The sequence below is a fragment of the Python bivittatus genome, unplaced genomic scaffold (genome assembly GCF_059951505.1).
Source record: "Python bivittatus isolate LINGU-HERP-01145 unplaced genomic scaffold, Pbiv_v1 ctg000330_np1212, whole genome shotgun sequence".
Taxonomy (NCBI): Eukaryota; Metazoa; Chordata; class Lepidosauria; order Squamata; family Pythonidae; genus Python; species Python bivittatus.
In genome coordinates this window covers 56514787-56527313 of record NW_028277058.1, presented here as the reverse complement: position 1 = coordinate 56527313, position 12527 = coordinate 56514787, and the positions used below count along the sequence as shown (strand labels likewise).

At 43.1% G+C, this 12527-nt stretch overlaps 1 protein-coding gene across 6 annotated transcripts in view; it reads right to left on the bottom strand.

Annotated features, from left to right (window-relative positions):
* Positions 1-914: 914 nt before the first annotated feature.
* The window catches only part of USP6NL (USP6 N-terminal like), a 116403-nt gene continuing 104790 nt past the window's right edge, over positions 915-12527 (bottom strand). For 4 of the 6 annotated variants that reach the window (XM_088141370.1, XM_088141369.1, XM_088141368.1 and 1 more), the window contains exon 15: positions 916-6451. In XM_088141370.1, the coding sequence (XP_087997496.1) occupies positions 4851-6451 (1601 nt within the window). In that variant the 3' untranslated portion in view covers positions 916-4850. Of the gene's footprint in view, positions 6452-12308; positions 12360-12527 lie in introns of all 6 variants that reach the window. The other 2 variants (XM_088141373.1, XM_088141372.1) reach the window with 2 other exon arrangements.

Sequence of the window (12527 nt, the reverse complement as noted above, 5' to 3'; positions counted from 1 at the left end):
TTTTGCTTTTTTAATGTTGTATTCTGGCTTTCTATCACACACAGTCCCTTGCGACCATTTGGAGAAAGGAAGACATAAACCACAGGGATCAGGAAAGAGACATGAAGCGAACCCTATGGAAGAAACATGTTTCCAGAGACACCAGGTATTGGCTGCACACATTGCATTCTGACCACCTAAGTGATTGATCTTTACTAGAGCAGTTCTAAATTGATACTAATGAAAAGGAATAAATTACGATTAATTTTACCGTTGGCTTTGAGTACCAGAGAGGTGCACAGCACTTCTGTTCTTCTTTGGAATCTGCTGACTGATACTGGGCTCCTGACATCTGAGGAGCAGAAAGTGATTCACTTTTCTGGCTCTATTTTAGGACGGCAGACTTTTGATCCCAGAGATGGTTGATCAGTGCTGATTCCCTGACAGATGTTGAATATCTAATAGGTGCCACAGTGCTCAAGCCAAGAGCTTGTGACTGTGAAGTGGCTTGTGGTCCAGCTGCTGCGGCGTGCAACCGTTTCGGTCTTGTTCTGCTAAGCAGTCCTTGAAAAAGGCAGAACGTAGATGTCTAGGCACGCCCATAATTTTTTCCAAGAAAAAAAAAACCCTTCAGGATCCACAGGTTATGATGAATTTAACTGTTGGAGTCTCTATGCTTATTGTATTATTGAAACTTTTGCTTCAAAGCAGTAACCTAGATAACTTTGATCTGGTTTCAAGACACAATGAGGGTGACAGGTTATAATATCTCCTTAGGGAAAAACTAAAAAGATTCAGCCTATTTTGCATTTAGGTTTCCTTTCACAGCTTACTTAAAAATATCACTTTGAGACCGGCATAGCATACACTTAATCATTATTTTTAACATGTAAAGAACATAGGCCAGAAAAAAAGTAAAAAGACGTGATTAAAAAACACTAGCAAAGATGACATAAGAAAAATAGCATATATATATTTTATGTATAAAAATCTACAATACTTAATAATCTCAATACATATTTTTGCAGCTGCCGCCATTCTGCTGCTAGCATCCAAGTAAATTGTACAGCTTACATTTCATTATAATTATTACAAATCACAAAGCCAGAGTTTAAACTTTGAGATCATGACATAATCACAGGGTTATATACATACATTTCTACACTGCAGGAAATAAAACTTGAAAGTAAAAGACAAAGTATTATTTGTCAGTTTAGAATAGGGTTAGGTAACGTGGCCCTGAAGATATGGAGGGTAAGTCCCATCATCCCTGTCCATTAGCCACAGTGGTTGGAGCTGATGAGACCTGGAGTCCAGTATCCCTTGGAGCAGTGTTTCTCAACCTTGGGAACTTGAAGATGTGTGGACTTCAACTCCCAGAATTCCCCAGCCAGCATGGCTGGCTGGGGAATTCTGGGAATTGAAGTCCACACATCTTCAAGTTCTCAAGGTTGAGAAACACTGCCTTGGAGGAACACAGGTTGCCTATCCCTTTTAGAACCTTTGCTAGAATGCAAAGCTGCATGCAGTGGGTTTTTTTAAAAAATATAAAAAGGCGAGTTCTCAAATTAATTTTAAAAATGACATCTGACTTGGTATACACACCCCATGTCCGTCACGTAGGCTAAAGGTTACTTCATCTTTTTTAAAAAAGAACTCACAACCACAAATCTGCCATTCTGCAGCAAATGTAGGCACTAAAGCAGAGGTGGTTTAAGGCAGGTCTGTCCAGCTCATGACTCACGAAGCTCACGTCGACCACAGACCAGGTTTGGTGGCTACAGTAGGGAAGGGACTCAGCAAACCTGTTGGTTGCTTGCCTGCGTGGGCAAAATTCAGGCTCGGTTTGGTGGGTCACAAGTTGTACAAACCTGACGTAGTGTAGAGGGAAAACAATGTAGTCTGACCATATTTGCCATTCGTGCAGTCAAGAGAAAAGCTAAGTACTTCAACATTGTTTTGTCCAGCATTTTTATCCCGGAGTGGACCAGTGCATAACCTGGAGGAAAAGTTGTACTACTCAGAGGAAAAAAAAATGCTGTGTAGTGGATCTTGCATTCCTGCTATTAGAGTTGGAAGACCCAGAGTGACATCTCTGTGCATCTGCTGAGTTAATCTTGGGTCTTTCTGTGGGCTCCCTGTCTTTGTGGTTATGTCACTGTGAATTTTAAGGAGAAAGGAAAACGTAATTGACATGTTGCACTAAGGCTTTGATGAATAAACCATAGTGGTAGGGTTTGCACACTGAATTGTGCTGCAAACTCTAGCTTACTGAAGCACAGAAGTGGTTAGGTTCAGAGAATACACTAAACCAAAAACGTATGAGCTATGTTATGGCTTAGTTCACTCTGTGAACCCAGGAAGAGGGCCTGGGGGGAAGAGAATGTGAATCTCCTATTAAAGAGAGATGTAGCTGCTTGGGCAGCTGAAAAGGTGTGACTAGATCAGCTTTCTCCAACCTGGGCAACCTTCTGATGTATGAACATCAACCTCACAGCAGCTTCAAGCTCATACATATCCCCATCCATTCCTATATCACACCACTCATTCCTTCACAAAGAAGCTGTACAGCTGCTTTCCAAATAGAACAAGCATACCTGGAAACCCTGGGGGGCTTTAGATGATGGTCCTTGGGACCACTGCATGGCAACCTTGAGTGGCTGCCCACCCCCACTCCCCCAAATCAGCAGAACTAAGATCTCTATATTGGTTTTTTTTTTTTTAACTGCTTCTTCCAGCTACTTTTGCTCTACACGATAAAGGCAGAAAAGCGAATGCCAAGATGGAGTAAATTTGCTGGCTTCCGACCAACAATGAAGGAGCACTTCAGCACTAGACTTTATACCTATAATCATCTTTTAAGGGCCTAACAGCACAGCAGCACTAGTCCAATCAAGGGCATAAAAGTCTATTGCTCTCAAGAAAAACAAGATGTTCAAGCTTGTTATGGGAATGGACAAGGATGCTCAAGAAGAGAGGAACAGACAAAATTACAAAACAGGAGAAGAGAAACAACTCATCATTTTGATATCACAACAAACCCCTGCCAGGCTAGGAAGCCACTGTCTCTGGCGCTCATCAAATCAAGGCAACTACAAGGTCAAATTGTTATTTGAGCACAAAAGAACAGGCTGCAAAGCCAGCCCACCTTGGGTCGCCAAGCTTATGCAACTTCCACTCACCAAGTTGAACTCAACCAATGAGTGGTTTTGCTAGTTTTTAAGGACAGCCAGGAATATGGGGTGCTAGTGTGCAAAACTGTCATTAAAAGCCTGGCAAACCATAATGGAATACTGCATATGCCTCCTTGGACTTCTTGTTTTACATGTCATGGAACAGTTTCTGTGCTTCCCCAAACACCTTCTTGTTTCACTTCCCTTTCAAGTGAAATAAGAAGACATTCAGTCCTGGAAAAACCTGTCCACCGTGCCACCAAAACCACCCTGAATGCAATCGTTCAAAGGGCAGTCCCAGCGCAAGCCTCAGAGACAATACTGCCAGCACGTGTTGCAGAGGGAGATAAAAGTAGCCTTGCTATCAAGGCCGTGTGTGAACGCACCAAATGCTTGATTACAGAAATGAGGGATGCTTTTGAAGGGATCAAATTGCTTTGGGCTTTTTGATTTGAGATGCCTGTTTCTAGAGAGCTTACTTGCCCTTAAAAAGGCATCTTCTTTCATCTCTCTGGGGTAGATAGGCAGTTGAGGCTGCTCTTCTGAGTATATCCAAAAAGACTGGCTATGCAGCCACTGTAGTAAAAGGAGGCTGCCTAACAGGAGGCACACAGCCTTTCCTGAATGTGCAGAACAGATTCATGTACCCCCTGCACCTTGCAGGTGGGCGCTCATATACACATTAGGGCTTTTGCACAGTGCCCAAGCCGTACATGCTCAACAATACTATCAAAACAAGGGATACACACAGTGGGTTTGGACCAACGTAACCCATGCTCAGTATTGGTGAACCCCAAGGCAGATGTGAAATCCCACACAGAAGAGGCAGGCACCTCTTTTGAATCATCAACAGCCAAACCATGTTAACCCTCTACACTACAAATGCATAAATTGCATTCGCTGTGTTTCTAACCTCCCTCCCCAAAACATGGGACTTTCAAAATGAAAACTACTATGATGCATAGCTGGTTTTGGAGATGTGAATGTGGAGGATGGGTTCAAATACCCCAATACCCGATAATGTGCTACAATTCACATACAGTCCTGGTTACAGAAGCACCATTTATTGGCTATATCAGAACGCCACTGATTTGGACACAAAAGTCTTCTTGCTAGCTTGCAGTATGCCACAGCTCCCCTTTCTAGAGATGGTCTCCAGACGACCCAGACTTTTCTTTTCTGCAGCTATTGAGGCAGTGTGAAAAAAAATGTCAAGACATCCCACCCCCACCCCAAATCCTTTCCTAAATAACGGATGATTTATAAATTAAATTAACCAAAATTTAAAAAAAATTAAATTAAAAAGTACTTTGTGGGCACAGTCCCAAAACATCCATGCCTCCATTTTCAGACTCTATCTGCCCCCAGGCAAGTGTCTCCTGGGTCATACTGTCAAGTCAAAAAGCAGCTGACCGAGTGGGGCTTTGCAAATTTTAGGCAATGAGGTTGTTCCCCAAAAAAGCGACTGAACCAAACAACTGCCATGAGAGCCACGGGGAAGGTATTGCTACATTTATGAGGTTCTTTTTGCTCTACTCATTTCTCAGTGTCAGCTTTTGTCAAAATTTAACACAGCTGTGAAATAGTGTTACTTTCTGCATACAGTTTGAACTGTCCTGTATAAAGAATGTTAATCTTAGGTCACTGTCAACCAAGCCTGTTCTTTTCCTGGCCTTTTAGGTGAGCGCAACTGACTTCTCAAAGCAGCACTGACTCATTCATAGACAACCCATCAGCTTGGTGTCTGTAGTGGCGGGCGGGGCCTGGGGAACCTGGATACTGGTAGGAGGGTGAGCCAAGTTCCCCTGAGGCTGTCCTGTATCGCAGAGGTCTATCCATGGAAATGGTGGGAGGATTATGGTCTTCAAGAGGCATAGGCTGGAATGCTGGATGTTTCTCAAAGTTACCCAACTGACTTCGGCTACCATCTCCACTCCAGGATTGCTCATATGCTCCCTGTCTGTAAATTAAAGCAGGATCTGACCATTTTTTATTATCTGGCAAATAATCTACTGGAGGAATTGCAAGATGGAGGCCTGTTGGTGACCTGGGATTGCTTGTGAATGTCTCATCTGGGATAACCTCTATTCGACTAGAAGGAGTCACAACGAGATTTTGATGGTGGGCAGAGTAATTTCTGTGTGATTTATCAGAAAGCAACTCTGTTGGAAAATCAGGGATATACAATTGAGTAGTGGAGCTGGTCCGAGTCCCATGATTGTACTGTGTGGCTATGAAGTTAGAATGACTTACTTTGGTAATGTGCTTTGGAGAATACACATGGTAAACAGGTGGATTATTATAAGATGGTGGTGGTAGTTTTATATGAGGTCCAACAACTGATCCATCAGATTGGGATGAATATCTGGGGAGTCTTGGTTGTGAGCTGAAGGCATAACTGTTGGATATTTTTGGTGGACTAGATCCTTTCTCTACCTGCTTCCTTGAGTTGCTGGAGTAAGCTGTGTTTCTTGGACTTTGCAGAAGAACTCTTTCTGGTGCCTCCTCTACAAAATTTTCCTTCTCCAGATCAGCATCAGGAACGTTGTCATACTGTGATGCGTTTGACCCACGCTTACCTTCATCAGCCTCCCAAACCCTAATCTTTTGCTTTAGGTTGAATGGCTGAGCTTCATCATCAAGAGCAGGAGGTGTTCCTGTACTGCCCTGGCTGGGCAATCTAGTCTTGATCTCCATGGTGATTTTTGCAGTTTTTTCAATTATCTTCATATCGGAAGGTTTAATCCATCTTGGTACAAATTCTTTCCCTGTAGATAATACTGCATTGGAATTTTGGTTAGCAGCTACATTTTGCTTCGGTTTGGAGTCAGCCTCTGTTTGCGTTTCAGCCTTTTTTCTGTGGTTCTCCCCATCATGCTTTGGCAACCCACTCTGCATGTTTACCGTCACAGGCTTTTGCTCTCTCAAAGTATGCTTCTTTTCCAGAGAACTTCTTCTTCTTTGGCGGTTTGGTGAGCCTTCTCGGCCTCTCTCTGCAGGCGCTGTTGGTGAGCTTTCTTGGCCTCTCTTTGCAGGGGCTACAGGTGAGCCTCCTTGGCCTCCCTCTGCATACATTCTTGGGGAGCCTTCTCGACCTCTCTTTGCAGGTGCTGTTGGTGAACCTTCTCGGCCTCTCTCTGCAGGTGCCCTACGTCCTTGCCCAGTCCTCTGGCTGGCCCGGGCCCCCTTCAATACACTAGTGTTTTTCTGTCCATTGACTAGATGAGTGAGATTTAGCATGGCAGGTTGAATGTCAGGTGGAATTTTCCCCAACTTCTTTGGAAATTCATCATCTTTACCTAGAAGAAGAATGAATAAAATTAGCATTTAATATTACACCACTTAAATGTATTAATGCTATTTATTAGCTTTATAAGGCCTCCAATCATAGAAACTTGAGGCAGCTTACAATTAAAAACTCAACAAATAACAACATCTCACCATGACCACATAGATAGATTGGCCTATTTTTTACATAATGCATTGTAGTGTATGAAATACATAAAGAGAAAAAAACAGTGCTGGAAGGTTCAGAGATAAACTCAAACCTTAGAGGTTAAATGTTAGAGTTGGTTTTATGCTCAAATGCAAACAACACCCCCCCCCCCCGATGGTGACAATAACCGCAGTCAATATGTCTGATTATCAAAAGCACTCACTCAAGCAAGCAAGGATTTTCTGGGAAATGCAAGCCTTGTATGATCCAAAATATATCGACTGGATGTTTTCTATTAAGTGGACAGGTCTTGCTTCCCTGAAACTGCAGCAGATCAAGGCTTAATTTTAAAGACTACTGAACCCAGTTTCTGAAACTTTGGCATATTCAACAATTACTTGGGAGATGGAAGTGAGAATTTTCAGTCTGCTGTGAATTTTATATACGTGCATCTTCTTCTAATAGCCACAGGGATGAAACAGAATACTGTATGAACTGAATGATATATTTACTAGAAAATCATGACCAGCTTCAAATCTCTCTCTCCTGCTCTCTGAGAGCAGACTGCAGAGCCAACTAATTTTCTCCCAAAGAATTGGGGGTGTGCGGGCTTAATCACTATGCTCCTTCTAGAACTGGGTGTGACCAAGCTTCTGCACTGCAAAAAACAACCATCTGCAACCCCTGCCCTTTCTGTGATTTCTAGCAGAGTAGGCGCCCCCCGCCCCCCGCCCCCCGCCCACCCGCCCAAAATCTTGGCTGTATACCTTAGGAGATCTTCTGAAGTTACCAACAAATTGTAATTTTTAATACAACACAAGGGTAAATTATTAAAGACATCATAATTTACATTATTAAAGTGATCACGTTAAAATCATTTAATTTTAAATAAATGGAAACAGAATGAAATCAGACTTCATTTCTATCCTGATCCTGCTTGGGGAAGGGCGATCCCCAACATGCCTTTCCAAGACCTAATAGGGCCAATCGCTGGAAAAACGTGGCGCACCCCTGCTCTGGAATCGCTCAGCAGAGACCTCCTGTCATCAGATGTGAATGCTCTATGTTCAAGCTTGCAGGAACATTTACAAAATGCCAAGCTAAATTCTCTGTAAGATACTATCATGTGAAACAGCAGCCTGGCAGCTTGCCTGAAAAAGCATTCCTATTGCAAATAATGTCAGTTAAGCTTTCAGCTCAAGCTATTTTCATTCTTCTGGCCACCTGTGCATTATACAGAAAGTCAGGGGGAAACCAGATCTTTATTCGCATTCCATCAGACTGCGTATCAGTCCCCTCGAATATTTTTTGTGTCCTAAAATAATCCTCACATCTTAGCAATGCTAATGGAGAGGGAAAGGAGCCAATTATGGAATTTTGCTCTCTTCCCCTTATTTTGCAGGCAGCAGACTTCCCATCATGTCCAGGAACAAAAGACAAACACGGTGGTCTTCTTTCCTGCAGCAGTTTGCAGTGAGACAGCAGCTTACACCGACTAGCTTTGCACCACTCTGAAAAGAGTGCGGGTGAGAAGCAATCGCCCGATGCCCTGATGAATCAGGGATTAGAAAACAATTGACAGGAAAACATTTCAAGGGAATAACATAAAGGGGGGGGGGTGAATTAAACTGATTGTCAGGTAGTTAGCTTTGCAGATTCTATTAGGCAAAAGATCTGTAGAATTGGCATAAGCTGTGTTTAAACAAACAAAACGAGGGGAGCAGGGGAGAAAGTGGGTGGGTGAATGGATGGATGGATGGATGGATGGATGGTTGGCTTGTGGAAGCTGCAGCCACAAAGGCGTGATGAAACTCACAGGGAATATGGCGCCATCAGCCCCAGTGTTATACAGGCTCCCAGCTTGGAGGCACCATGCCACTGAATGCAAGCTACTGAGACAGCACTTGCAGGAGGAGCCCCATCCCCTTCAGATGTCTAGCAGCATGAGAAGCTTCCTCTTGTGCAGTTGGGACCTCTGACCCAACAAGCTCAATATTTTTCACTGGAGATGTCAGAGGTTGAACCTAAGACCTTCTGCAAGTCCAAAGCTATGGTCCTTTGCTAGCTGGCCACTGCTTGGGGGAAAATACAAACCATACTGAGCCAAATGTCCCACTGGCCTGTTTCAGAAAGGCTCCTTATGTGTTAAAATCCTAGAACTTGAAAGGGCCATTCAGACCATTGAGTCCAACCTGCCACCCAGTGCAGGAATCCAAATTAAAACACTTTTGATAGTCATTGCTTCAGTCTCTGCATACAGGTAGTCCTCAACTTACGATCATTCATTTAGCGACTACTTGAAGTTACAACAGCTCTGAAAAAAGTGACTTACAACACCGGTCCTCGCACTTACAACCATTGCAGCATCCCCACAGTCACGTGATTGCGATTTGGGCACTCAGCAATTGTCACACGCTTACAACAGTTGCAGCATCCTGAAGCCACTTGATTGCCATTTGTGACCTTCACAGCAGGCTTCCGACAAGCAAGGTCAATGGGGGAGCCGACAGGGAAAGTCATAAGTCACGGTTATGTGATGTCTCACTTAATGACCGTGGTGATTCACTTAACAGCCATGGTAAAAAAGGTTGTAAAATCAGGTGTGGTCATGTAATGCCTCACTTAATGACTGCACTGCTTAACAATGAATTTTCTGGTCCCAATTGTGGTCGTAAGTCAAGGACTATCTGTAACCACATCCAGCAAAGGTTGCGTTCAATGTGCGTAGCCAGGCTTAAGACACACCTCCGTTTGTCTACATGTTATGGGGAGCCCACAAGACTACTTTAAAACACGCTCTATGCCCTCTCATTCTCCCAATCAAAACACATCCATACCTTTCACTCCTATTTGAATCTACATTTTCCAGGTTCCAGCAGCACCAAGCTCCATCATACAGTTACTCCAATTCTTTTTTTAAAAAAATTAAATGCATATTTTCCCAAGAAAAGCTTTGAAATGTTCCTAGGTTGATTAATAAGGCAGCTTTTATTCTTTTTAATTTAGCACACTTAAGGTTTCTAAATTACCATTAAGCTTTCAAGCCATCCAAGTGAGAATACTACAGACATTTTTACTGAATTCTTTCTTGCTTTGAAGATTGTTTTCTGTAATATCTCTCCCTCACATGCCAGAGCAAGAGAAAGTGCATTAGTTCTGGTGTGCATGGTTCAAAGCTGTTTAGATGTTAGAGGCTAACACCTGAATTTTGAACACTCAGAAGGGCAGGCAAGAACGAAGCTAGAATAACCTTGAACTACACTGCCTGTTCTCCAATTAAGAAGTCAGTGTTACAACTGAAGTATTAACCATGTATTAACAGCCAAAGTCACAACTGTTGACTGCGAAGATCAAAGCCTGTGCAAGCAGCAGGGTTTGTGGGTTTCTATTAAATGTGCAAAATAATTGGACATTGCACAGCCCACAAAGGCAGAAGGGATCCACATAAAAAACAGTTTAAGATCCTCGTGGGGCTTCAACCTAACCAGGCTCAGATGTCAAAAGAGGTAGTCTGCCAATATCATTGATACTCCAAACTTCGTACGCGTCTATACAATCAAAAGGATGTTTGGCCAGATGCACAACCATCCTCTTTTGCTTAAGTCCTGCTTGCTTGCAACCTTTCCTCTGTCACCCCCTTCCTACTTGCTTTCTTAAACAGGGCAAACACACAATTGGGCCCTCATGAGGAAGAGGAAGGAAAGGGAGGGCAGGAAGAAAATGGCTGGTTAATTAAAGAGTGAAGTGCCCCTTCTTTTTCTGCCTCTCTGCATCAGAGCTCTCACTCCCACTGGTTCTACTCAACGTGGCTGCCTTTTACTGGTGCGACAATGTTGGGTTCCATGGGTCTCAGTTTGTCGTTAGAACTTAACAAGTGAAAAGAAGAAGACAACCTCTCTTGGGTGTTCTGCACTGTGACCCTGCAGTTGGCAGCACGTTGCCTCCTCTTCAACGCTTGACAGAGATTGTTTGAAATGAAACTCCCTTGAAATCAGGGGAGCTTCCTTCCATGACAATATGTTTACGGATATGGTGAGAAGCCAAGTCCCCATTATGCATTTTGTACAAAAGCAAGCGCCCAATTTGCAACCCTGTAATTACAGCAGGACTGCTTTAAACAATAAGAAAATGACATTCATGTTCATGAGGTATCTCTTCTTCTGTCTTCTTTTTAAAACCAGCAACATGCTCCAAGTGCAGGCTTCAGCTCAGGGTAAAACAAAACCGCCAAGACCTTGAAGGCAGCAGGAATTTCTGCTTGGTTAAGCTGGGAAAAAAGCAATAAGCTGGGATCCTGGGATTTCTACAGCAATCAAAGGGTTTCATGATGCTCTGCAATTGTTGAAAGATTATTTTTTACCTGTCTTTTGCAATGCCCGAAGAAGCCTCAAAGACTTCATACCTGCAGTTTCAGGCTTCTACCTAGTTCATCACATTACTGACATGCTGTCCAGAACATGCATGTTGTCCATATATGAATAATGTAAGCCAGATGCCCTAACATAAAATATTCAGAGTTCCTCACAGAACAAGGGCAAATTGGGCTGTGGGAAGGATGACCTTTTAAAAAGTTGATCCATTGCCTGAAAATAGCCAAAGGAATAATTCCACTCTTTCACCAACACCACTAGCAATTCCAAACTAATTTCATTTATAAAGTTGGGCTTTCCATAAAGGATTCTGCTTTGGCAAACAGATCCCCTGGGATTATAGAAGCAAAGCAAATGGCTTCTTCCACCATTGAACAAAGGGCCCAACATGGCTCCTGGGGAGTTCATTCACTCATTAGTTGGTTGGAGTACATTTGATTACAGAGCAAAGTATGGATACAGGAGCACATTAAGCACATCAAGGCCCAGTAGAGAAGTGGGAAATTCTCTACGAAATGTTCATCCAGTTGCTGCCGGGATCTGAGCTGTCTACAACTCCCAGGCAGAATGGCTAACAGTGAAGGATGTTGGCAGCTGAACCTCATAAACTCATTTGAAAGCCAACCATTTAGGAAAATCTTTCCCACTTAGCCACCAGGATGCAGGGGAGGGGGGGGGAGACTGATGGCCCTTATTTCCCTTTTTTGCCCCAACGAATGAGTTTCTTGTAAAAGCTTAAGGTACCACTGCACCCTTTAAACCTTCTCTGAACTCAGCTGATTATTCACTTGATGGTTTTTGTTATAGAGCAAAATTGCATTCTAGTGTCTGCAATGTTTAAAGCACTAATATTTCCCCTTAAAACTCCCTAGTCCCAAAGAATTAGCCTTGGCCCCACCCACTCTAGGGACGTCACCCAATCCCTTTGCAGTCTTCCACAGTCAAACAGATTCCCATTCCTGTACAAGAGGTCCATTCTTCCTTAATAAGAGAGTCATGCAACTAGGCTTATAAAATCTTTCTCCCTTTGCTCCTTATAGGCTGCCTCAAGAACAGCATACTCTAAATGGCGTACACTGAAACTCTCCTATGCGTGTACAGAATTCTTGCAAATGTAGGCTGATGCAATACAGCACCCATGGGGAAAACAGATCTGCTGCCATTCTTGGATAGATGTCTTCATATAGGAGTGACATTGTTGTTTGGATAGAATCAAGGACTAATAACGCATCACATTTTTCTAGCAACCAGGAACGTCAACAAGCCTACAACTCATGCCTATTAATAAAATCAGCCCTTGCTTAAACCACAATCACCCCAAAAGTTACAAAGATGGTAAAGTTAGAATACCAGGAGACACTTGGAGGATAGTAGCGAACAGGAAGTCCACGATATCGGGTGCTGGCAAGGGAAGAAACAACAACAAAAACAGGGGGAGAAAAACGACTCCATTATTACCTCAACAAAATCCTCATTTTCAATTTTAGTTATTATGACCGTTAGCCAGCAAAAACAAAACCATCTTTCAGAGTTCAGCTGTGCCCTCCCAAATTAAACGAAGCCAAGCAT